The sequence below is a fragment of the Leopardus geoffroyi genome, chromosome A2, assembly GCF_018350155.1.
Source record: "Leopardus geoffroyi isolate Oge1 chromosome A2, O.geoffroyi_Oge1_pat1.0, whole genome shotgun sequence".
Lineage (NCBI taxonomy): Eukaryota > Metazoa > Chordata > Mammalia > Carnivora > Felidae > Leopardus > Leopardus geoffroyi.
Window position 1 is genome coordinate 37,403,043 of NC_059331.1, and position 25,543 is coordinate 37,428,585.

At 39.6% G+C, this 25,543-nt stretch overlaps 1 protein-coding gene across 12 annotated transcripts in view; it reads left to right on the forward strand.

Moving 5' to 3' along the window:
• Window positions 1-25,543, forward strand: part of MITF (melanocyte inducing transcription factor) — a 225,063-nt gene that overhangs the window by 106,446 nt on the left and 93,074 nt on the right. For 2 of the 12 annotated variants that reach the window (XM_045493531.1, XM_045493538.1), the window contains exon 1: window positions 14,165-14,293. The exons of 8 other annotated variants lie outside the window; for them this stretch is intronic. In XM_045493531.1, the coding sequence (XP_045349487.1) occupies window positions 14,238-14,293 (56 nt within the window). In that variant the 5' untranslated portion in view covers window positions 14,165-14,237. Of the gene's footprint in view, window positions 1-13,706; window positions 14,294-25,543 lie in introns of those variants that run through there. 2 more of the 12 variants (XM_045493534.1, XM_045493532.1) reach the window with 2 other exon arrangements.

Sequence of the window (25,543 nt, forward strand, 5' to 3'; positions counted from 1 at the left end):
TATGTTTTATTTGCTTGGAAATTTTATATTGCTTGGCATACTTACAGTAGTTGAGACTAGAAAGGTAAAGTTAGCCTTGATTGCCTGCCTGCATTAGAAAATTGAACTTCATTTATTCGGTGTTGATGACACTTTAACTTTATTAAAACAGTTGCATAATAATAGCAAGCCACACTTTAGGAAGCGTTATCTAGTAGGTTGGTGTAGGGTACTTGGAGGGGAGTGGAGAGAATAACTTACCAGTTCAGGCCAGAACTGAATCACGGCAGAATAACCATGAGGGCAGAGGAGATGCAGTTTGGTGGCTGATGGGTTAGAAGTGGCAAGTGGCTGGACAGTGGAGGGTTAAGGGGGTAAAGACTGAAAGATACCTCTGACCTGGTGGTATGTTAGCCAGTTATGACAAAATTCACTATTAGCCTTCTTAGTGAGGGACCTCTATTTGCTGTCTCTATTTCTTCACTTCCCATACACTTCATACTTTTTAATGTTTTGTTTCAAATTGTTGACTCCATCTAATCATTAATATGTCTAAAACCTATTGGTTTAGTAAAGAGCAATAAAATGAATAAACATGTACCCATTATATCTAAAGGCACAGAGCATTCTAGAAGTCTCATCTTTGAATTACAACCTTCCCTTTACCCCCCACCAAGCTAACTGGTACCTTGAATTTTAGGCCAATCCCTCTCTTGATTTTCTTTCTTTCTTTTTTTTTTTTGTTTGTTTATTTTTGAGAGAGAGAGAGAGCGAGAGAGCGAGCCAGCATGCTCAAGTAGGGGAGGGGCAGAAAGATGGTGGGGGGGGGTGGTGGACAGAGGATACGAATGGGCTCTGTGCTGACAGCAGAGAGCCCGATACGGGGCTAGATCTTGTAAACTGCGGGATCATGACCTGAGCTGAAGTTAGACCCTTAACCAGCAGAGCCACCCAGGTATCTCTCTCTTGATTTTCATTATAGTTTTATTGTCTCTTATCTGATGTTTAGCAGCATCCCTGTGCCCTGCTTACTTAATGCCAGTAGCATGCACTTGCCTATTTGTAACAGCTGAAAGTATCTCCAGACCTTGTCAAGTGCCCCCTGGGGACAAAATCATCCCCAGTTGAGAACCACTGCTCTCCAGTGTTAGGATTCAGTGAAATGGCATTGAGTTCCCAGGACTGACAGGAAAGAGCCATCATGTAACTTCCCTTACTTCCATCCTGCCCCCTCCCAGCCCCAGGCTAGTGACTGTGGACAGTGGTACGTTCTTGTCTTTTGGTGCTGGACCTTCCCTGGTCCTGGAGGTCAGCCATTTCCTCTGCCAAGTGCTGGTGACTATTTTCCATATTCCCATGAACCATAAGTCTACTTTATATCTACCTACATCTCTCTTTGCCCGAATCCCTCTGCTCCTTGAGGGAGTCTTTATCGGCCTGATAAGATGCTTATTGCATTTCTTCCCAGCAAAAAAGCATGTAATTTGGAGATTGTCGTGAAAAAAATATAATAAATATATATTAATAAGTCAAAGTTAAAAGTGTCAATAAACTGAAAGATGCCCCTATTTTAAACACACATTTTATAGCATTATCGATAGTTTGATACTGATTCGGGCTTAGGCATTATGGAAAATATGCAGATTGGTAAAATGATGGGGCCTTTGATCTTTAAAATTAAAATCAGAGAAATTTAAGTGAAAATATATTTTGGTGGTACACAGCATTCCCATAAATCTGTGCCTGAAATTTTTTTTTTTTTTTTTTTAAGTACAACACAAACCTGTCCATGAATCCCAAAGCATTATAAAGTTGGCTCCATCTAGTGTGTGAAAGTATTATACAGCTAGGGGGGAAAATCTGTACTGGAAATCTCTTGGCACCTCATTATGAAATTAGAAAAAAAACAAATTAAAACGAAAGTGAACTGTAAGCTATATTTGTGCCCTAGGAGGTAACACAGGCAGAAGTGACCTTCACAGTGAGAGAGAAGTCGTTATATATTGAAGCATCAACATCAAGCATGCCTGACATTGTGTTCCAACCCAGCCTTGCCCTGCCCACTACCCCCCCCCCATACCCACCATGTCCCCCCCCCCTTTTTTTTTCTTTCTGGAGGTCTTGTTTACAGGCACGTGATGTGTCACTTCCATTGTGATATTCTCAGTCCTACTTGGCCAGGTCCCCACTCTTCCTGTATGGAACCATATCTGAGAGTCATGCTCATTTTTGACTGTTCAGTGAGCAGTTGGGGCTAGGCCCACTTCCAGTGCTTTCGGAACCCTACATGGTTTTCTTTATCCCACTAAAATTCTTTGTAGCTGTCTGAGCTTTTCATTGCAGTAGAGTAGGTCCCTATTTCCAGGTTGTGTTTGATCTTGTTACCTCTGAAATATTCTGGCACATTCTTCACTTCTTTCAGTCAGCGTTCCCCAAATTTTAGCCATTCTCATGCTAGCTTCATGACTTTTGCCCCCATTTACTACTGGGGCTTAAAAAAATTAAAAATGTATTTCAAAGGAAATGATATAATGGCAACCACAAGTGGAAGTACATATAAAATAAATGCAATACAATTGAAAGAAAATTGTTAGATTCTTAAAGGTGTATTGTCTGAAAGTGTCTGAGCCTGAGGTCTGAGCATTTTTGGTTTACAAAGGGCAAGTGTTGAGAGCTTGAAGACATATTTGCATCAAACAGAGACTTTTCCTGGGATGAAAGAAATTTGAAAGGGCTTTTCTCACTGTGTAATTCTGTGGTTCTTTATTGTGGAGTCTGTGTGTCTCCATTTGAGATCGTCTTGTGTCCCACACTTGGGCAAACTGCTCAAGTTTACCATCTTTGCCAAAGGAACTTCATAATTTTCCTCCTCGTTTCCCAAAGGACTTGTTTCCCCTAAAAAGGGGAATAATTTTTTTTGACTAATTCTTTTCTGAGCACTTCCTTCCTTCTTCTTCCATTAACAAGTATAAATTGTGCTGATATCTCACATTTTCTCACTCTCTTTTCCAACTAGATTAAGTTACTTGAGGACAAAGATTGTGTGTTTATGCTTCCTTCTAGCGAATACCATTCATTTAATTCATGCTTGGCATAAATATGCAGGGAAGCAGGCTTCGTTCCTTTTTTTTCTTTTTTTTTTTTTTTTTAAGGTAAATCATGGTCAGAAGTGGTCCAAAAGATCACCATGGTCAATGAATTAATCATTTAGCTCATTGACAACTAGTTTTGGGGCACAATCTCTGGATGTGGAATGGTGCCGGGTTAAGAATGAGGAGGTGAACTTAACAGACCTGCTTTATGCCTTCATGGAATTCGGAATCTGGTGTGGGGGGTGGGGCAGAGACAACTAAAAAGGCCAGTGCAGTGCAGGCTTCTAATTATAGAATTAGTCTGCTTTTGTGATTGTTGGGTAGCTCACGTAAACTTGGAACGGAGAAGCATAAAGGAAGGCATGTGGGTCCTGGAGTTTCAAACCCCACATCTATACCTTATTAACACCCTTACTTTGGGCAGGCTACTCACCTCTCTCCCTGTCCTTTAGTGTCTTTATTTAAATTAAAAGCGATGAGGGGCGCCTGGGTGGCGCAGTCGGTTAAGCGTCCGACTTCAGCCAGGTCACGATCTCGCGGTCCGTGAGTTCGAGCCCCGCATCAGGCTCTGGGCTGATGGCTCAGAGCCTGGAGCCTGTTTCCGATTCTGTGTCTCCCTCTCTCTCTGCCCCTCCCCCGTTCATGCTCTGTCTCTCTCTGTCCCAAAAATAAATAAACGTTGAAAAAAAAAATAAATTAAAAGCGATGAGATACACATAGGTGTGATATGCAAATACAAGGTATAGTTATCATTGTGACAATACGATAAATTCTATCCTCTCTCCTCCCTGCCCTTTTAAAAAATGAGATAGAAACACGATGTCATTTTTTTCAAATAATTCAAATTTCCTGTCTGGCACACTTGTAAATGAAAATATATTGATCTTCCATCCAGTATTAGAAAGCAAGCATCCTTGTTAATGGGAATATCATTGTGGATAGTGCTTAAAGATGGCAAAGCCACACAATTTTCAAACTGTGTTTAAATTAATAAGTGATCTGAGCATTCAGAGGCACTCCAAAACATTTCTCTCTTCAGGCTCTACAGTCCCTGATATCAGTGTTTTATGTCAAGGATATCCAACAGTGCCTGGGACATAGAAGGTGCTCAAAAAAATATTTGGTGAATTTTTACCAGAATCCAGTTCCTGGGCCTCCCATAGATAGAAATGAGAACAGATCCAAAAGTCAAGGCTTTATTGGAGCTACAGCTGGAGCTGAAGGGAATTATAGCACCCAAAAGAGTAGTCAGGTTGGCCTCCCTGAACAGAGAGGAGAGGCCCCCTTATACGAGAATGCACCTCTCAGGTTGCCGCTCTGGTCCAATAGGTTGAGGAGGTAAAGGGAAAAAAGTGGTGCCTCCTCCTGATTGGTTGGAATGGCCTCATCCTGATTGGTCCATATTGGCAGGTAAGTCAGGCAGCTCATTGGAGATTTTTGGAGCCTGGGTCCTCTGCTTTAAGTCTGGCATGTATATGGGGCTGCATCCTTGGCCACATCCTGGTTCTGCTCTGTGAGAGACCTAGTTTAACAATAACAGCCCACAGAAAGTGTCCCAGGTGCTTGTTTTTTACTTGGGGCTTGTTCCTAACTGTTAGAAGGAGTGAGTTTGAATGAGAATATTTTTATTTTTCTTATTTTTTTTTATTCATGATTTAGTTTGCATCTCTTAAAAATGAAAAAAAAAAAGTTATTTGATATTAGAAGCCAGATAAGCCTGAATAAGAATGGTTATTGTTATCCCCATCTGCTTTGCCATTATGCCTGTAATACCTGGCAGGTAATTAATACTTAGTAAATATTAAAGTTAGGTAGCTTTGTTGGCACTATTTCTTTTTTAAAGGACACATGGCTGAATATTTTAAAGCAAAGATTTAATTTTTCCTTTTTGTTAGTTTATGGCAGTGTTACTTGAAATTACACAGGCCATTAATTTAAAATATTGGTTATTTTAACATTTTACTATCCACATAAATATACACTTTGATTATAGGCAAGACTCCCTAGGGTGTAAATTAGGTACAGAACGCTAATATGTATCGAGTTTATTATGATTGATTGGATTTAATCAACAGACAGGAAGGATTTATGTGCAAATATTATTTTTCTCATTTTAAATCCTGTTTGCTCAGCATAACTGAAACAGGATGTCATTAGAATAAGAGTCAGTGCTGAGATGCTTTAGAAGTTTGGGAAATTTGACTAGTAACACAAATTTAACGTAAGGTGATCTATTGAACACAAAGAGGTTGTTTGGTATAGTTTTGCTTATTTAAATATATGATTTCCTGCTTGACCTCTGGGTATATTTATATAGTAAAAATACAAGTTAAAAACATAAATGACATACTGCGTCAGAGCAGAGGGTTCCCTGGGCTAGAATTTTTTGCCTGTAGCTAAGACAGCCATTGAAAAGGCATAGTTAGTTGTCCACTATCACAAGTTACAGATTATCAACTTTTAGTTTTTGGTTTTTTTATTATGAATGTATAATTCACAAATATCCCTCTGGACCTTTCCTGACCTCATATATATTGAGGATCTGTGTAACCTCTTCAAATACCTGTTTTCAAAAGTATCTTCACTATTGCCTCCAAATGGTAACTTTTATTTGCCATAGTGTTGAGGCTCTCAAGGCTAACTTTTTATTCCCTATAGTATTTTGAAATCAAGTACCTATATATATATAGAGAGAGAGAGAGTGAAAGAGAAAGAGAGAGAGGGAGCGAGCACTCGGGTGAGGGGCAGAGAGAGAGGGAGAGAGAGAATCCCAAGCAGGCTTCGTGCTGTCAGTACAGAGCCTGACATGGGACTTGATCTCACGAACAATGAAATCTTGACCTGAGCCAAAATCCAGAGTCAGACACTCAAAACTGACTGAGCCACCCAGGTGACCCGAGTGCGTTTTTTTTTTTTTTTTTTTTTAAGGCACTGTGCTAAATATTTGCCTTATTACTTCATTTAATTATCACGTTAATCCATCAAATAGGTAATATTCATGCCCCATTTTACAGATGCAGATTTTGAGACTCAGAAATTGAATGACTTGCCCAAAGTAAAATAATGAGATGAACACAGTGTGTGTGTGTGTGTGTGTGTGTGCACTTTACATGCACCACTACACTATTTTGTCTCTGATTGAAAAGTGGTTCTGTTTGTACCTCTAGGGGAGACATCTCAGCTACTCGTTCATTCATAAAATAGTGGCCTCTCAGAGGTTTGCTGCCTACTGATTGAAACATCTTTTCTGGGTCCTTACCACATCTTATATAGATTGGGAGTTTTTGTACCTCACTCTTGACTTCCATACCACCTTCCACCATAGCGTGATTGTGTACAAGAAACAGTCTATGTCTACCTTCAACTCAGGTTTTGGAATCCAAGTACTAAAATTACATGAGCAGATGAGAAAGTTTAGCTGACGAAATATCCATCCCTTTCTTAGCTTCGTGCCCTTTTCCAGCTCCTCTTTGGACCATAAGGGATTTAGGTGGTTCTTCGAGTTGTTCGTGCCCTGATACCTCTTTCAGAGATGGTAGGTTGGGAAGGATAGATTCCTTCACTTCAGCAGCTACAGTGGTCTGTGGAGGCCATTTCTAATAGATTCTGTTGCTTTAAAATATTTTAATGTCTTGACTCTTGCTGTGAAGAAGAAAGAATCTGAAGTCTTAGATGATGAGGATGATGGTGGTCGTGGTAACGCATTCCTGCTTCGGTCCTCAACACCCTTAAGAGAATGGCAAAGACATCCTATGGGCTCATTTGCTCTCCAGTCTTTAATTATTTCCAAAAAGTGACTACAATAAAAGAGAAGTCCACATTTTTCTTTTTAAATGAGTTAGGCGTTAAACACTACGGTGAGAGAAAAATACCATGGTTTTAAACTCCTGAAGCGGAAAATTTTATTTATCATGAAGTCACATCGTAAATAACTTTGGGCCCCCACAATGACGACAGCCTTATCTTTTCCTGTTTATTTCCCCAGATAAAGGAAAGTAAATTGCAGTTTTACTAAATTTCTCGTTTGAAGAAATGCCAATCAAAGTGGCATAATCTCATCAGTGTTTGTCTCTCCAGCTCCTTGTTGTCTCATGAACTTGGCCTGTATTGTAGATTGTGATCTGCTTATTGCAAAATACCCCAAATAACAAAGAAACAGCCTCTGAATCTCAGTTAGTGCAAGAACCAGTGTTTCTTTTGAAGTGAACCCTAAGAGAATCTCAGAAAGCTCAATATAAAATTAATCTGTTATATTGATTATTATATTCAATGAAAGGCCAAACTGTTACTTCATGTATCTCTCCCTTCGTTAATTGCTTAAAAACTGACTTCACACAACATTTGAGATGCCTCTTTGCCAATTATATTTTTATTCTCAGGACAGGTTTTTCTAAATGGTCTTTAGAAAATTAATTTTTCATTCCAGATGTTTGCATAAGCATTTAAACGGTTCTTTAATAATGTCGGAGTGAGCCTAAATCAAGTTTACCTGGGGTCATCTTGGTCCCGTCTGCTTTTCCTTGTTGCAACCTTAAAAGGCTTCTTTGTGTGCCAAGTACAATGAGCCATCTTTCAGAAGATGCTGGACCATCATTTTTACCGTGAGATCTGTTCTTGGTAGTAGAAGAAAATAGAAACAGGATGAAAGAGATCATCGTGATTGAATGGTACTGAGCAGTTATTTCTGCAGATAGGTGGTCATTAAAAATTGCCTTCAGTCAGGCTGTGAGGGCTTCAAATTAGAACTGCTGGACCCCTTTCTTGTCACTTTGTATCTCAGTACTTACTCATGAAGGTCAATTGTGTTCAGCAACTTAAAGTTTCCAAACATAGTATATAATTGTGCTTCCCATTCATGCCTGTTGACGCTCCCTTTCTAATTAATTAAATGCTGTGAGATTGTTCTGTGGAGGGGCCTTTGTTACTCATCTTTTTTAATGTTGTTGTTCGTCTGTCCGTTCTTCTTTCCACCCATCCAGCCATCCAGCTAGCAAATATTTATCGAACACTTAATCTGTGCCAGGCACTGAGAATAAAATAAATACAAAGGACCCTGCCTTCAAGGACAGAAGACAATTAGACAAATAAAATGATCATACCTTGAGAGGGGGGTGGTGGGGGTGGCGGGGGGGACTTCTCTGAGGGAAAAATGTCACGCCTGTAAAGCCCTCCTCTGGAAGGTGAGGAGGAGCTGGCTGGTGGGGGGGGGGGGTCTCTGGAGGAGGCCGAGGAGAACACCTGGCATGCGTCCCCTCAACCCAGTATTACGACAGCACGGGTATGGGAGTTTGGGTTTCTGTGGTGTGAACCCCTGAAGAACAGAGTCCCTGGCTTCCTCACTGCTGTCTTGCACACGGCCCTGAGAAGACACCTCGCACATGCTGGGCCAGTCAATGTTTGCACTGCAGGGGCCTTTCAGTGCCTTGGACTTTTCCCAGAATGGGGCATAATGATGTGTGGGGAGAAGGGGGCGTGTGTTCTTTACTCTTGAGAGATTTTTGAGTTTCATCATCACACTCACGGTACTCTTTAATTACCTCGTAATAAGGCTTTCACTGAACGTTCGTTCAAAGTATGTCCATAATTCCAAGTGGATGTTTTAAAGGAGTAAGCTCTACAAGTAGAAACTTCTCTATTCAACAGACAAAGGGTGCTCACCTTCTGGGGTATTTTCTTGCCACTCTTCGATAGTTTACATAGAATATATTATACGTATACATGTTATAATATATTATATATTAGTGGTTTCTGGGCCTGACTTCACATTGGACTTTTATGAGAGTTTTTTTTTTAAACACACAGAATTCCAAACTCACCCGCTAGAGTCTCATTCAGTCATTTGTTTCGGGAAAGATCCCTGACATTAAATGCTCCTGTGTTGATGTTGAGGGAATGGCGGGGGAGAAGAGTCCCCAGGCGCTTGTGATAGGAGTACAGGCTCAGGAACTATTGGCTGGGATCATGCTGAAACATTTGAAGAGAAGGTACATGCTTCCTAAATTGGCTGTGGGGGGTGGTTCATGCATCAGTATAATGCTGGGCACACAATGATCCCTCAGCTCTTAACTGTCTGAGGCCAGTGAGTAGTAGAAGTGTGAGTTTCCTAAAAACAGCAATGACTATCAAAAGAAAAGACAGAAGAAAATGGTGTGCTGTGGGAGCAATAAAACATTTGATATCCAAGTAAAGTAAGAATTCTGACAGCGATAAGGGTTCTACTTTTCCTCCGCTGAGTTTTGGACAGGGTAACAAGTAAAACCTCTTATCTCTTCTCTCACCCATTCAAAGTGGTGATTGGATTTTTCCTTCCAAAAAGATTCCAAGGCCCAAATTTAGCATCTAAAGGAAAATTTGACTGTCACTTGGATGGTTGATACTTTTAAGTTCCATTTTAGTTAAGGTCATCTTTGTAAAGGTCAGTAAGAATTCTGATGACTCTAGTTTTTTTTCGCTGAAATTTGGGGCAGGGAGTAGTAATTAAGATTTGAAATGCACTGGAATACAGGTAATATTTTTACTCTGCATTTGGTGTCTTGTGTTTTTTAAATATTCTTTTTCCTTTTTCTCCACTTGCATTTCTTTGTGTTTAAATTTAGGGTTTGTTTGTGTGTGTGTGTGTGTGTGTGTGTGTGTGTGTGTGTGTGTGTGTGTATGTGTATGTATGTGTATATAATATATATATGTATATATATGCATAAACATATGTATATGCAGTTGGGATACTCATCTGGATAATACAGATGTGCACAAGAGAGTTATTTTCATGTTATAGATTAATGCATTTTAAAGATTTTTTTTTAAAGTAACTTTTTAAAAAAATTTTTTAGTTTTAGTGAGAGTGCGAGTCGGGGGGAAGGGTAGAGGGAGAGAGGAAGAATCTCAAGTAGGTGCCACAGAATTGAATCTCAGCACGGAGCCCAACACAGGGTTTGATCCCATTGCCCTGGGATCATGACCTAAGCTGAAATCAAGAGAGGGATGCTCAACCGACTGAGCCAGCCACGGACCCCCATTTTAAAGATATTTATTGAACATCAACCACAGACGAGTATATTCCACTAGGTTCTAGGGATACAATGGTGAACAAAGAAGACAAGGTTCCTGCTCCTCTGAGACATTTGTTGAACAATGGGGTGACACCTTGAGGACTGGTATTTTATTTTATTTTTAAATTTATAATTGAAGTGTAGGTGACATACCGTATCATCTTAGTTTCAGGTGTACAACATAGTGAAATGACAAATACATTGCAGAACACTCACCATGATAAGTGTACTTCCTGTCACTGGACAAAGTTATTACAGTGTTACTGACCGTATTCCCTCTGCTGCACTTTCTGTACCCATGCCTTATTTATTTTATAACTGGAGGTTTAATCTCTTCAACTCTTTTGCCTATCCTCCCACCCGTCTCCCCTCTGGCAACCACCAGTTTGTTTTCTTGTATTTATGAGTCTGTTTCTTTGTGTTTGTTTGTTTGTTTGTCTTCCAGATTCCATATGTAAGTGAAATTATATGGTATTTGTCTTTCTCCTGCTTATTTCACTTAGCATAATACCCTTCAGGTGCATCCATATTGTCACAAGTGGCAAGATTTCATTTTTCTTTATGGCTGAGTAATACTCCATTGTGTGTATATATACACCTCTTCTTTATCCATTCATCTATCATGAGACACTTAGGGTTTCATATCTTGGCTATTGTAAATAATGCTGCAATAAACATAGGGGGACATCTATCTTGAATTGGTGTTTTGTTTTCTTCCGGTAGATACCCAGAAGAGGAATTACTGGATCATATAGCAGTTCTCTTGTTAATATTTTGAGGAACCTTTATACTCTTTTCCATAGTGGCTGTACCAATTTACATTCCCACCAACAGTGCCTGAGGGTTCCTGTTTTTTTCACATCCTTGCCAATACTTGTCATTTCTTGTCTTTTTTATACTAGCCGTTCTGACAGGTGTGAGGTGGTATCTCTTTGTGGTTCTGATTTGCATTTTCCTGATGAGGAGTGATGTTGAGCCTCTTCTCATGTGTCTGTTGGCCATCTGCATGGCTTCTTTGGAAAAACGTTTATTCGAGACCTCTGACCCTTTTTTTATTCAGGGGTGTGTGTGTGTGTGTGTGTGTGTGTGTGTGTGTGTGTGTGTGTGTGAAGCAGATAGGTATTTTAGTATTGGGGAAATGTATGTAATATTTCATAAATTTTGTACATGGCAGCATAGGTACACATTTAAGTCAAACTTTACTCCATTTGCTGGTGGGTATTTCAATGCTGTGGCCAAGAACACTGGTGTAATAGAGATCTTTCTAAAGTACCATGAATAGTTGAACACATGCCCCTTAAAAGTAATTTTATTTAAATACTTATGTAAACAGTCAATGGACAGCCTTCTTGGGGGTGGTGGATTATCTGGGATGAAAGGTCAGGCGATGTCATTGGCTGAACGTGCCAGGGGAGCATTTGGCATCACTTTGTGTCCCTGATGGAATGGCTGGAATTGATACATTGGTTTCATGGTCAACATTTGAGATCTCATGGAGGGTACAAATTTTCCCTGTGTGTAAGCATGTAATAAATCAGGGTTTCAGTTCTAAAACTTACCCAGTACCTTGTAACTTAATGCACTTTCAAATAGTGCCCGAAGTAAGAGGGAGTCCAGCTCAGTCTTTTTAAAGATAATCTAGCTATCCCTTAAAGTTCCAGATACAGTAATTTCCTACCCTTTCTATTTTCCTTCATCTTCTACTTTCTCTATGGTTTTTTTTTTTTTTTTTTTTTTTTTTTCCCGCTATGTTCGTTTTACTTTGGTTCTCTAGGTCGGTCATTGTGAATCAAGGATAACAGCCCTAACCGTCATCATAACCATAACAGCTGTTTTTTAATTGAGAGCTTATTATATGTCAGAGACTAACACATCACTGTATTATATTCTTCAGTTCTAACAGCTTCCTGTGGGATAGGCACTTATCATTTGCCTTTCTCAGGGGAAGAATCTGGGGCATGGCAAGTTTGGTAAATTTGGACAAGGTCACAGACTTAATAAGTGGTGGAATTTCAGCCTGGATAAATTGACACCAGAACCTTTGTACTTTATTTTTATGACATTTTGTGACAGAGGTAGGAGAAGAGAGGTTGGGTAGGTTAGTGTGTATGTGTGTGTGTGTGTGGGGGGGGGGGTTGGATAGTATAGCATCTTACTCCTCTGTTTACCCCAGCACCCAGCACAACACCTGGTGTGTAGGAAGTACTCAATAACTATAGTTAGTGAATGCAATTATATTACATTAGGGACCTGGATTCCCTACCCTACCCTACCCCAAGTCTTTTCATTGGTCTTTAGTTTTGTCAGTACTCTGTTCACTATTCTGAACTTCTCTTCACCCTTTCTACCCTCAGTGCTCTCTCATCCCCCATGAACTATCATCATGTCCTACTAGGACCATTTCAGTAGCCAATCTTGGCTCTCTTTTAGCTGAGTCTCAACATAGCAGCTAGAGGGAACTTTCTAAAACTCAAATCTGAGCCCTTTGCTCCTCTGCATATAGTCTCTCCGTGGTTTCCTGTTCATCTTGGATCAAAATCAACTCCTTCTCCCTGTCCTACCAGATCCCATGTGGTCTGGCCCAGGTCATTGCTTTGGTTTCATGGACACCATGCTTTTCCCTCCCTCTCTGTCCTCCCAACTATAGTGGATCATTCTTGTAATTCCCACCTCAGGATTCTTGCACGTATATATTATTACCACTGCTCAGAAGACTCTTCTTCCACGCTCTCCTTCCCCCCGAGAGGCTACCCCTACTGAGATCTCAGCACAGAGGTCCCTGCCCAAGAGAAGTCTTTTCTGACCCTTACATTTTAAGCCTTTCCAGCTCCCTGTAGAAGTTATTACATGTAGCATTATCTGACAGTGTGATTATTTAATATGTGTGTCCCACTAGCCCATAAACTCCAAGAGTTTACACAGTGCCTGGGACGTAGTAGGTGTCCCCTAAATATTTATTAAATAAAAGAGTGAATGAATGAACAAATGAGCGAAGAATAAAAAGAACTAGCAATAGCCTGCCTGAGACTCCCGACTAGAGATTTCCTATTATTAAAGGGAGGTGAAAACAAAGATAATTTCATTACATCATGGAATTCACGCTTGACTATGGCTTGTAGAGAATGCATTGTTTTCCCATCATTTACTTTGGAGATAAACTCTTAGGCACAGAGAGGTGAAGTAACTTGCCCAGGGCACACAGCTGCTAACCGGTGTCACATGTCTTCGTTCTGACCTTTGAATGGTGTGTGGAGAGAAACATACATATTTTCATAACTCTCCAGCACTCTGGTGTGCTGAGTCTGTAGGATTTCCATCAATATTTGGTAATATTGATGTTGTCATGTTGGAATTTTAAGAACGTCTTTTGAGAACGCGTGTTGTTATTTTTATTTCTTCTTGTACACCAATGCTTCCAGAATTAATTGGGTGACGGTCTAAGAATACACAGATATATGGCCTGAAGATGTGTATGTCCTAAAAGATGGTGTCCACAATTAGAAGCAGCTTGTGTTTGGCTCCCACCAGGACTTGGTAGGGACAACCCTCATCCGCTTGGGGTCTGAGGGTGAGGAAGTCTGTCTGGATCTCTAGCCTGCCAGTAGGAGAGCATGTGCGATTATCAGATCCAGTTCCAAAAATGCCCGAGATCTCTCAAACTGAGAAGGGACGCAAGCAATCCTACAGCCCTCCTAAATTCTGAGACTCCGTTAAGTGTTAAAAATTCCCCGGGATGTGAAATTACCTCCCTTTCAAGTTCTCCACTAACTAACGCGCAGCCGCTGCAAACCTCAGCCGGTACCTGCAATCTGGAAGGCTAAGAGAGAGCATCCTGAGGTGCTCGCCTGGCTGCTGGGTGAAGTGTTGGCCTGCCTGGGTCCTTGCATCGCCCCTTCAGCAGTGTGAGGCAGCATTTTTGTCCTGCAGGTACAGTAGGTACTGGATTAAACAGGTCTGCTGTTGAAGACAGACACCAGGCACCGTTCTAGCACGAGCTGTGTTTGGATTGGAGTTTCCAGGGCCTTATCAGGAGCCACCCCTAGTGACACAGCCAGTGCCAGAACTAACTTTGACTTTCACTCTTCGCCAAGGGCTTGAAGAGCACCTTAAAGGAAAAAAGATGGAGGCGCTTAGAGTTCAGATGTTCATGCCTTGCTCCTTTGAAAGCTTATATCTGTAAGTGAAGTTTTATTCTGGAAATAATCCCGGGACCACTTAACAGGAGCGATTTTTTTTTTTTTTTTTTTTTTTTTTTTTTTTCAGGGGGAGGCTAGAGAACGGGAAGGTTTTATTGGGAGTTAAAAATACTGGAACTGTTACTTTGTTACTGTGGCTTTAATCAGCTTCAGCTGTAGCCTCTAATATGCGGCCAGGACAAGGATAACAACTAATTTGTTGGTGGGGGGGTGGAAATGCTGGCCCATTAGCTTTGTCTTGTTTAAAATTGAATGTCGGTCTTCAATTAATAATGCCAAAAAAAAAAAAAAAAATGACCGCTTGAACAATCCGAGAACAGAGCTTGATTTATGATTATGGGGTAGGTTGCAGCTCAGCTTCGTCATGAATAAAAAAGGATTTTCTTCAGGAGAACGAGTGTCCCTAGCAGTAGCATTTGTCAAAATTGCCTTATTGCAAACCCTTTGGATTTTTTGCTTTCTCCCTTTTTTTTTTTTTTTAAATCTTACTGTGGAACAGTAGCAGTTGCATTTATAAACATCTCTTTTGCATTTCTGTATACTGATTTCTTTTTCTCTTTGAGAGGAAAACAAAACATCCAAACATCAGAGTCATCTGCCTGGCGTGTAAGTGTAGAACAAATTTGAAATGGGCAGTTTCAAACAAATACTAAAAAAGAGAAAGACTAAGTAGATGATAGCGCCCCTCCCACCCCCCTTTAACATTTACTTTCAGTGTTAGATGATAAGATTTGAAAACAATACTAAAAGCTGTGTCCCTAAGTGAATAGGCATTCAAGCAAATCAACTTATGCAAAAGCCACCTTTGGAGCTTAATAATTATTTACTGAACGTTCCTGGGTCATGAGAGAGGTTGTGATTAAGTCAGAAAAGCATTATGTTCAGCAGCTTGTGAAGGTGTGTTTAAAGACGACAAGAATAGTGGAAAAATACTAAATGTAGCAGAACTATTTTTAGAATTTGGTTCTTAAAAAATGAATCCCCACAAATTGAAGCACAGTTAGAGTTCATTGTGTTTAGTAGGTACATCTTTAGAATTTCTTACAGTAGCTTTTAAAATGATTTCTAATTTTTTTGCGTGATTTTTGCTGTATTGAGTTTGCTTTCACTTGTATTTTTCATTCTGTAGGTCATAAAAACAGTTTAATGACTTATTTCTTTGAAAAAAATGAGCATTTTATGGACAAAGTTTATGTATATTAATTATGTATTTAAAATGTCATTATGCTAGAAATGTTATAAATTTCTTCTTTGCAAAGCAGATAATAGTTAGGGAGATGATGTCTGCTCTTTGTGATTCATACCCCCCAAGAATGTACTCTGTAACTTACTAATTTTTTTAATATTAATTTAATGCAAATTAACAGATGACATGAAAGGATAAAACATGCCATTCTGATGCAGCCTAAGGACAGTGATGATGTCACCCTTGAATTTACACCAAAATTAATTCGTACAACTGCTTTTGCTTAATTGATTTTGAATTTCTTTTTCTGGTTAAAGAAAATACTCACCATAGGAGCATGCTTCCCTTCTAAACTCTCAGAATGAAATTCTTAGCACACATCTTTGACAAAACTGTTCACTGAGCTGTTGCCTATTAACTTCTTTGTGCCTGTTCTTTTAGGGAGGGCACATGCTGTGAATTAATTGTTTCTTTTGTATTTTCCTCTAGGAAAGCAAAAGAACACCATAGCAGAAGGCAACATTCTAAGAGTTTTGGCTTCCTAGAAAATAACTTGTCAGTTTTTACTAGTTTTGAGATTTTAAGAAGATGCTGAGGATACCAAATCAAGAATTAAAACATAGAATAGTATAGCTTGTACTTATGGCTCACGTGGTGTGCTGGCCACCATTCTAACCCATGTTAACACATTTGATTCTCATAATTGCTCTTTACCTAAGGTTCTGTTTTCTCCTTCCATTTTGCAGATGAGAAAATTGAGGTTTGGGCAGGAGAAAAATCCTGCCCATGTCCTGTAACTGAGACATGATAGAACCACATTTTCACCCTTAGGTATGCTGGCTCCAGGACTTCTGCTCTTTTCTGTTATGTTTTATGGATTTTCATTTAAGATACTGAATGAATTGATGTTTCCTCCTCTGCCTTTTTACAGAGTGGTTTTCTGCAACGCACAGATTTCTGAATTACTCCAGCCATTCCTCATTTGAGTTTTTGAGGGGGGACATACCTAGTCTAGTGCCACAGTATTTGTCTTTCAAATGTATTTCCTTGTATCCAGTTCACTATTGATAATAATTATAAGGCAACTATTTGGGGCAAGAGATCTACAAAATATATACATCAATTATAGGATCTGTTCTGACTTGAGAAATCTGAAAATGTAGAAGGAAAGTTTGGCTTAGAATTAAGGAAATGCAGTAGGAGTCCAGAGCTCTTGGGAAAAATATATTCTCTGTCACTGGATGATTCAAGCAAATGGTTTGACTAAAAGGTCTTCTGACACTAAGATTCTAATATTATCCATTTTAAGAGGTGGAGTATTTGTTAGGATAGAGCCACCACATTTATTCACTAAACAGGCATTTATTTGATCCTACTGTGTGCCAAGTATTCTTCTGGGTGCTAGGGAATCTATATGTGAATAAAACATAAAACAAAAATCCTGTCCTCATGGAGACCGGGTCATGAAGGACTATGCACATTTCAGCTCCATTCTTAAGTCTGGGCCTCATCTTTGCAATTCAGAGTGACTGCTGGACCTCCAACCATTACAGCCAAAGTCTAGGAGACATGATGGCAGAACTTAGACGTGAAGCTAAACTAACCAAGTTCCTGGAAAGCTGGGTAATGTTGTGAGTGGCACTGTACCAGCTAAAACGAGGAGAAAATAGGAAAATGGATATTGGATTGTTTGAGTTATAGATTTTAGGCGAAAACTTTATTTTTTCCAGAATGACTGATAATTTCCTAAATGTCACAAACACCAGCTGTGGTACTGCAGGGCACATCAAACTGGGCTTAATCAAAAATGGAGGTTGGTCTTTGCAAATGAATATCCGATGTTCAGGGTCTTCAGGGCTTCACAGGTCATTCGAGTCATTTGCTCAGTGTCATCCAATGCTGGCTCCTTCTTTGCATTTCCTTCTTCTCTGTCCTTTCTTCCTTCAGTCCACATTACTGTTTCAACTAGTTTGGCTTTCTTTTCAGTTGGTCCAGGAACTTCCAGACTTACATCCCACCATCTTTCCAAATCTTTGCATAAAGAGAGTTCTTTTACCCCAGTAGTTATAGTCCAAAGCATAGGACTGACTCTTGCTGGACCACTTGGGAGCACAGGCCCATGTGATGGATATGCTGATTGGCCAATCCTGGGTTGTGTTTCTATACCTGGAGTCAGCAGCAGCGTTATAACCTCATGAACTGAAAGTGAGGAGGCTGGTCCTTCAAGATGAAACCAGGGTTCATCACCAAAGAAGTGGGGCAAGATGCTGGGCTGCTCATGAGGCCATCACTTGTCCTTTGGTCTGGATTTCCACACAGTATTGCAGACTTCCCATGTTGGGAAGGTATGTCCTAGGCATGCATAAAGAAAGTTCTTACTTTTAAAATACTGCAGGATGAGTGTCATGTCATGCCATCTCAATTATTTCCACCTTACAGGGGATGAGTCGTTCAGAGCATTTTAAAACATGGCAGCTAGGTGCGAATGGGATTCCACAGTTGGACAGAGTAAGCAAGAATTGTAGAGTGTGGCCTAGTGGAAGGGAGCTTGATATGAAAGACAGAGAGCTTGAGTGTGCAGCATCTTAACTTTATAGGTTTTATAACCTTTTGATGGCCTGGCTCTCAGAGGCACTTTCCTGTAGGGAATTCAGGGCTAACAGTATGCCAACCCGTAGTGGCATCTGTGGAAGATGGAGAACAGTTGTGGTCATAAAATGAGGAAATGGCATCCTTGTATCCCTGGTTGAAAATATCGTTTAGTAAGAGTTGACATTCTCCTTAGTTACAGAGTGTACTGAAGTGAGAAACTCTGCGAGTGGTGAAAATAACCAACTTAAAAAAAATCTGATGATGAAATTGCCTGGAAGAACACTGGTCATATATTACTGAGGTCTCTAAACATTTTTGGTAATCCTTCCTATTTAAAGAATTTTTTTTTTCAGGCAAGGGCTTGCAACATATTTTTATTTTATTTATAAATTATAAACATGTCAATAATGTTTATATGTTAAACGCATTATATTACATTAGAACTATATTACATTATTTAACATGTGCCATATTGTAATGGTATATGTATTACATTGTACAACATGTACAAAAAGAGAAAATAAAAGTGAAGGATAAAATTTTTATGTAAAGAAACATTCTTTAAAAAAATTTTTTTAACATTTATTCATTTTTCGGAGAGAGATTGTGAACAGGGGAGGGGCAGAGAGAGAGGGAGACACAGACTCTGAAGCAGGCTCTGAGCTGTCAGCACAGAGCATGATGCGGGACTTGAACCCCTGAACTGTGAGATCATGACCTGAGCCGAAGTCGAACACTTAACTGACTGAGCCATCCAGGCACCCCTATAAAGAAATGTACTCATCTTTTCTTCCTGAGCCCCAAGATATCATATTTTGTATCCTCTTTTGAAGAATATTGGTAGACTGGGGATCTTATTAGGGTTCTCTTTAATTTTGATCTAATCAGTTGCTGAGATTATTCTTGCTGATACCAGTTTAAAATTAATAATCCCCGGGCTCCTGGGTGGCTCAGTTGGTTAGGTGTCTGACCCCTTATTTCGGCTCACGTCATGATCTCATGGTTCATGGGACTGAGCCTCGCGTTGGGCTCTGTGCTGAACATGAAGCTTGGGATTCTCTCTCTGCCTCCCTTTCTGCCCCTCCACTCTTTCTCTCTCAAAATAAATAAATAAACTTAAAAAAATAAAAAGAATATTAATCCGGAATAGATGCAGAGAGTCTTCAGTTTTTACCAATGAATTGGAATCTAGGTGTTGTTGAGAAGTAGAGATTTCAGATTTTAACTTCTATGTCATTGGTGTGGTTCTTACTTTTTAGAATGTTTTCTTCCTTTGGTACAATGAAAGTTACAGAACTTCAAAGGACAGGAGTACCGTCCACTTAGGGCACCGTGATCTTCCTCACTCCTGGCAGAACCTGTCCCTTGGAAAATGTCCAAATATTTGGGAAAGAAAAGGAGAGGAGAAAGACAAGCTGTACTTTGCAATCCTTTTTCTTTACTCTGTGCCAGAAACCTGTAGTGTGTACTGTTTGAGCCGGTAATGTTACCAGAAAAATTTTGGCAGGCTTTCATTTTTTTTCTTGACCACTAAAACCCAGAGTTGATCATGACAGAAGTTCAGAAGATCTCCATTTTTGAAGCCGAGCTGTGAAATCTGGTACTTTCACATTTACGTGGATTATAATCCATATAAATATAGTCTTAGATGTTTTCAGTACAAGTAACAACACCTTTTCTTACTGGTGCACGGTTGAAAAGGACATCCTTACATTTACAAAGTGATTACTTAAGAAGGAATGGGAAGGTGAAGATAATGGAAGGGCTGATCATCCGGAAATATTGGATACACAGACTGTCATTTGAAGAGATAGATCCATTTGCCAACTCTCATTTCAGTGATTTGTGCACTTGGAGGCACTGGTAGAAGATTCTTCAGAATTTCCTTTTGCTGACAGAACAAACTGGTCTGAGGGGAAGTTTCTGTAAATTCAGCCTGCTGGTTCCTTTTTCTTATGATAAAGTAGTTGTGTTGTAACCATGAAGATCCATTGGCATTACTGGAGAGATGTTTTTCATTTGTTTGGTTTTAGAGCCTCTAGTCCCCATTTCATTCCATTCCACATGTTGAAATCAGTGTAATAAAGACTCTTCGGAGCTCTTGGAAGGCTTGCTGGAGATGTGGACGGAATGTGAGTTTCCTCAGATGCGGAAGACAGTGTTTTGTCAAAGAATCAGAGATGTGAGTTCCAGTCCCTACTAAACTCCTTGAGCATGGCTAGGCATTGGATTCAGCTGCAAAATTTTTACAGACAAGCTTATTTCACCTTACCTGAAATCAGAATGTCCAGGGTGGGAGACTGGGACACAGTCCTCAGCTAAGTTTGTGGCAGTCACTCTTGGATTTGGAAACTCCTGTGGCTTAACCTATCTATGACATGGCTTTCTCACCTGTGTCGTGCCTTCCCGTGTCTCCAGTGTGTATTTGACCCTCAGTCCTTGTGCTTTTCTGGACATAATTATATTATACTCCAGTGCAGGCTGATGCTAGGCTTTGAGCTCTATCGACTTAATGATTATCATGAAGATTAATTTTCCCTGGAGAAAAATGCTAGGATTTTTACTTTATATTTCATGAGAGAATTGCAGGATTAAGAATCTCCCTCCACTCCTGCAAAACTTTGTCACATTCTCTGCGTTAAATGGGGATTCCCTAAATCTTAAGCGACAGATCTGCTGTGGTCCAAACTTGCGTGTGGACTTATACAAAATTGCTTCTTGGCATCAAAAAAGAAGAAGCATGTTTATGGTTTAGCATTTCTTTTACTACTAATTTTTGAACTCTGTTCCAGTTTACTGGACTCTGTGCCATTGTGGGTTTTTGTTTTTGTTTTTTTTTTTACATCTGTTACAGATTTTGATCCTCATGACAATGTTGATAGGCAGATGCATTACGCAGTCCTTATAAATAAGGAAAACTGAAGCTCAAAGAGATTGAGTAACTTGGCCACGGTCACAAGTTAGTAAGCGGTGGAACTAGACTCTCGGTGGAGAGTCCTCGGTGGAACCGAGTCCTCTCGGTGGAACAGTTCCTCGGCCTGAGGAACTGAAGAGAAGAAATGAAGAAAAAAGTGTATTAGCTCCTTCAGCCCAGAGACTAAGTTTCAACTGACAACCACTTTTCTGCCTTGGGTGACCATGAGAGGGCGACCAAACTGACTCAAAAGGTCTAGTAAAGGGATATTGGCATCACTGTCAAAGATGAGGGGTGGTTGGGCAGATGTTGTGTGGATGGCAGGGGACTGGATTTCATGGAATTTCTGATATATTTAAGTGGTTGATGGGAGCAGTGGAATTCACTGTTTGGATTTAGGAATAGACAGGATACTCGGAGCACATGCCCACATACCTGTACCATCTCAGAGAAGGAGGAGGCTTTGAAGTTAAAATACAAATTCAGCCATGGAGGGCGGGGGGGGGGGGGGGGGGGGGACTCTGGTGACAGGTGTGGCTGCCTGGCGTCTTACAGCTGCTGTGTTTCCGAATTTACCTTACTTAGCTCACTCAGTCACTGCCAGGCATTAAGGAGGTGGGGTTTGGAGAGGATCAGAGAGGTTGAATGGCTCATTAAAGATCAGACTGCTCAGCAATGACTAGAACTTGTGTCCGGTTGATGGCCTTCCTGCTTGAATCACTATTGAGAAATTCACAGCTCTCGGGGAAGTTGTGCGTCTAGCTTCAGTGCTTTGGGGAAATGCTCGTAAAGGCGTTTGCCTTTCCTTCATTTGGCTGTAAACGGGTAATTTCTTACAGAGACAACACCTTCCCATGTGGAACTCTTTAAGAGTCATATAGTCTGGATAGCTGACTTAATTTTGGAGCATCTCAGAAGAATTTTGTGACCGTGGCTTTAGATGCTCTGAGATTAGAACCAGATATTCCCGGCACCTGGCACAGAGGAAGCACTCAGTGACTAGTTGTTGAATAAATGACCTTTCCATAATCTGATTAAAAGGAATCAGACTCACAGAATTAGGATTATCTAGTGCAGATTGAGCTTCATGGGCCTTGGATGAGCTCAGTTAGCTTTTAAAATTAAATTCATTTGGATGACTCTCCATGCTTATCACTAATGACTTAAGCATCAGATCCTCGATTTAAAAATAAGCTTTTGAAAAAAAAAAAAAAGGTTTTGTAGCCACACGTATTGTTTTCACATAAACTTCGACTTTGAGTTTAAAACATGATGCTCATTTGTCCTGCTAGCCTTTTGAGGGGTAGATATCTTCATTTTTGTTTGTCTATAAGGTGATGATTGCAGATTCAATTACTTCTAAGAGGCTGAGGATCTGGGAGTCATCTTTAACAATGTAGAAATACCCCTCAGGGAGTGTGTGCAGTGAAGTGACTACAGTCTTCCTTTTGCATTTTTTTTGAGAAGATTTATTAAAATAATTTCAATTAGCCAAGCTCTGCTACATTTTCTTTATTGGAGTTTCAGTTTATTTATATGGGTATACTGTATAAATATACATTTTTTTCCCCCGATAGGATATTTCTATAAATGCCTTAAATGATATTGTTGTGGGCTTAATGTCTGGAGTCTTAGCGTGGTTGATAACTAGTAATTTTAATTTAAGATGTCTCAAGAATGCTTTACTGTTAATTGAAAGGATTTTTCCCCCAGTATCACAGCCAATGGCTTGTCTTGAGCAGCTAATTAGTGCGATTATTCCACAGCTGCATTTGCTACAGCACAAAGGTTTGCTCCTGTTTTTATCAAAAGGATCAGTCTCTCTGGGAATGTTTTAACCTGACAGGCTTTGAATAGTAAGACCGTTTATTTATTTATTTTTTAATAGCTACTCCCCCCTTCTTTTCTTGGTTCAAAAAACTACATTTGAGCTTTGAACACATACTCAACAGCGGGAAAATACATTCGCTTTTTATGCACTTTTCCAGAGCCTTACCTGCTAAATATATTATTTTGGGTAACGTCTAGGTATTTTTTCTGTGTGCTTGAGTGCATCATATTAAAATAATAAGCAGGATATTAACGTTCAATCTGTGTGCGTCTGTAGGAAACTGTGAAGGAAAAAGGGTTTAAGTCTTCTGGAATGCAAGAGAACCAATGCCCTGGGTACCGTCATCACTTTCCCTTCCTACTGTCAAAATACAGTCTGCGATGTACCCCATCTCTTTTGTTCCAGGCAAAGGGGGACTTTGATTATTCAAGTCATTCCTTCATGTTTGCAGCTTAGTTCATGTTCATCTTGTTCTTAAATTAGTGACATGTATTCTGCCATTGAAAAGACTGTTATGGCTTTATTATAATTTGGGGGGGGGGAACTAAAAAAAAAGAACGAAAGAAGTTTATCTATAATTCCACTTTCCATCTGGCAGCTAAGATGACATTTATACAGTCCCCGCTAAGCATGTGTATTTGTGTACATAAACACACTTTACTTATTTTAGACTAAAACATAAATACACTTTTATTTCCTACTTTTGTTCTTGTTATATACATTTTTCACTTTGCTCTGTAGTTGTACAGTTTCTTAAAAAATAGTAGCATGTGATATATATATATATATATATATATTCACCTATTATAATTTTGTTTTTTAACCTATTTTACTCTTAAATATTTTAAATGGCTTTATTTTTCCCCCAACTTTACTGAAGCATAATTGACAAAAATTGCATACATTTGAGGGGCATAACATGATGACTTGGTATATGTACACGTTGTGAAATGATTACAGTCAAGCTAATTAACATATCCATCACATCGTTGCTATTTATTTTCCTTTTTTGCCATGAGAATACTTAAGATCTACTCCTCCACCACATTCCAAGTGTACAATACGGTATTATTAACTCTAGCCGCCATGATGAACATTGGATCCCTCGAACTTGATCTTATTCCTCAAAGTTGGTGCCTTTTGACCAGTATCTCTCCTTACAATTTAATGGTAAAGTAATCACTCTCATATTCAGGCAAAATTTTAGGTGGTTCGAAATATTTTGCAATTTGTCAATAGCTTTGTGATGTCAGGTTTTCCACGTTTTGAATTGTGTTCTTAGGAAAATTGTCCATGGATGTCGTTTTTGAGTCATATACTATGAGCAGTATTACAGCTTTTTGATAATACTGTTTTACTCATGCTTTTCTCAGTATGGTTTTCTTAAAGGATTGTAATAATACATATCTGCAGTGGCTCAGACTAAAATGATCAGTACACTGGGGCGCCTGGGTGGCGCAGTCGGTTAAGCGTCCGACTTCAGCCAGGTCACGATCTCGCGGTCCGTGAGTTCGAGCCCCGCGTCAGGCTCTGGGCTGATGGCTCGGAGCCTGGAGCCTGTTTCCGATTCTGTGTCTCCCTCTCTCTCTGCCCCTCCCCCGTTCATGCTCTGTCTCTCTCTGTCCCAAAATTAAATAAAAAAAAAACGTTGAAAAAAAAAATGATCAGTACACTTTCTCTGGTAGTGAATATTTTTTTAATTGGGTCATACTGTGAATACTTTTTGTGTAGCTGCCTTCTGTAAGTTTGTTGTATTGTGTAGTTTTTATTCCAGTCACAAATCTATTTCTTCACCATTTTTAATGGCTGCATAGTATTACATTATATGAACCTGTTATGATTTCCTGTACTAATTTCCTGTGGTGAGTGTAGTTTTTATTACGTAGCTTTCTGGAACCGTGCAAGGGAGAAGCACAAACATCTTTTCATCCATTAGCATGTGCAGAGTTTGAAGATTCCTATCTTTTAAGGAGTTCATAAGATCTACCAATGGCTTGAAGGCTTTATTTTGCCTTTTGTTGGAAGGTAAAGAAACTACTGGGATTTATACTCAAGGAAGGAAGCTAAAACTACTCATGCTTCATTTGAAGAGGGACTTCCTTGGGAGTGACTGTTTTCTCAAATGTCACTTTTTTTCCTGTTTCCAGGTACTAAGGTTTTGTACTGTTAGCCCTAAGCAGAGACTTTTTTTTTTTTAAGAATGCTATATTGCTGGAAATAAACAACCGAAAATTCTAGCTGATAATAATAGCCATGACAGAGCTTTATTGAGGCAGCACTACATGGCACTCATTATACTAGACAATTTATGTGTATTGTTTTATGTATTATATTATTTAATCCTCACAAAATCCCTGAGAGGTTGGCTCATAAAATGTAAGTGATGTAAGAGAAGTTTTAAAAACACCACCTCCCTCTTTGATAAATGAGTAAGTGTGTAAAAAACTATTATTATCCCTCCTTTCCGGATATGGTAACTAAGGCAGAGGGAGGTTTAATAACTTGTTGATGCTATAGAGCTGGCAAGATAAGCAGTCACAACCCATATTTAGGAAAATTAGGAAGTCTTTTCTTCCTAACATAGGACTGGTGTTTAAGCTTTTTCTGTAATTTTGGATAGAGCACGCACCAAAACCATTAGAAGTAGGCCGCATGGGGAACTCGCAGACACATGTAGGAGAGAGCTTGCCAAGATGAATCAGGAGAA